General features: G+C 43.9%; 1 protein-coding gene across 2 annotated transcripts in view; it reads right to left on the bottom strand.

Moving 5' to 3' along the window:
• Window positions 1–1,350, bottom strand: part of SLC27A2 (solute carrier family 27 (fatty acid transporter), member 2) — a 76,706-nt gene that overhangs the window by 5,119 nt on the left and 70,237 nt on the right. For both annotated transcript variants that reach the window (XM_006895305.1, XM_006895304.1), the window contains one exon: window positions 654–751. In XM_006895305.1, the coding sequence (XP_006895367.1) occupies window positions 654–751 (98 nt within the window). The remainder of the gene's footprint in view (window positions 1–653; window positions 752–1,350) is intronic.

Here is a 1,350-nt window from a genome sequence, read left to right as displayed (position 1 = left end):
AACAACAACAAACAACAACAACAACGATATATGTCAAGGGAGCTCTAGTGGACTAGCAGCAAGAAGCTGTGCTGCAACCCCGGAGGCAGGTGGTTCAAGTCCACCAGATGCTCCACAGGAGAAGGATGGGCTATCTCCTCCCATGAAATTAACTGCCTCTGAAAACCTGCTGTAGGGTCAGCTATGGGTCTGTTTCATCTCGAAGGAATAACAACAGATACATATTTAGTATTTATGTAATTAAGGCGAATTAGCTCTCTCAGGACAATGTTTTTTGCAGAGCACACATTCTCTCTCTCTTCAGTGATTTGCCTGAAGTGAAATAGCCAGCAAGGAATCAAACTCAGACTTGGCAGAAGTAGATATGCAGATGAAGTCTTGGTGCAACAGTCCATGTGTTCTGACACTCCGTACAGTAGACTGGAAGAAAGATCACTGGAGATGCAACACAAAGGAGGGCCTGGCACAGGTGCTCTGACTTGGCTTTGACAACAGAACATAACTAGACATAAGCTCCTTCCTCCCTGGTGGCTGACAGAGTTGTTCTAGACTCCAGCTGGCAGAAGAAAGCAAGGATGAACTCTGCCCTGGGGTTAAGGCCATCTTCTGTAACTATCTGGGGTGAGACACAGAACGATCATATACGTGCATACCTGGCACAGGCACTCCATAGACATTCACTTCTTGGACAAATTCAACCAGTCCCACTATGTCAGCAACTTCAGTGGTAGCCACATTTTCCCCTTTCCACCTGGCAGAGAACACATAGGTTAGCAGAGCTCACTCTTATTTTCTCATCTGGACGCACTGGCAGAGAGAAGGTATTTCCTTTGCCTGGGAGGCTGGCCTCCTCTTCCCCCCTGGGTCCCCAAAACTCAGTCATAGGGAACAACATCATAGTGTGAAAAATAGAAGGTAAGGGTATTCCCATTGCTGTTGGGTCATTTCTCACTCAAGGTTATCCCGTGAATTTCAGAGGAGATCTGCACTCCATAGAGTTGACATGGCTGGGACCTTTCAGAAGCAGGTCTTTCTTCTGAGGCACCTATGGGTGGGTTTGAACTTCCTGCCTTTTGGTAAGTAGTCAGATGCTTAAACATCTGAGCTACCCAGGGGATTCCCAGACAAAGGCATAGGCCTTGACAATGAAATGTAGTATGTCAGTCTCACCACCTGAAAGATTATAATTAGAATGATGTTGTTTTACTGTTAAAACATAGCCCTGGCCTAGTAATTAAAGAAATTAGATATTAATGTCAGTGACTATATCTTGAGTTTAAGCTTCTCCTTTCTTCATTTATTTACAATGATTTTAACTTATAATTTAGTTCTTTCTAATAAATTTATTTC

This window comes from Elephantulus edwardii, unplaced genomic scaffold, assembly GCF_000299155.1.
Source record: "Elephantulus edwardii isolate Elephantulus edwardi_28Jun2011 unplaced genomic scaffold, EleEdw1.0 scaffold00164, whole genome shotgun sequence".
Taxonomy (NCBI): Eukaryota; Metazoa; Chordata; class Mammalia; order Macroscelidea; family Macroscelididae; genus Elephantulus; species Elephantulus edwardii.
This window is presented reverse-complemented; position numbering and strand designations above follow the sequence as displayed.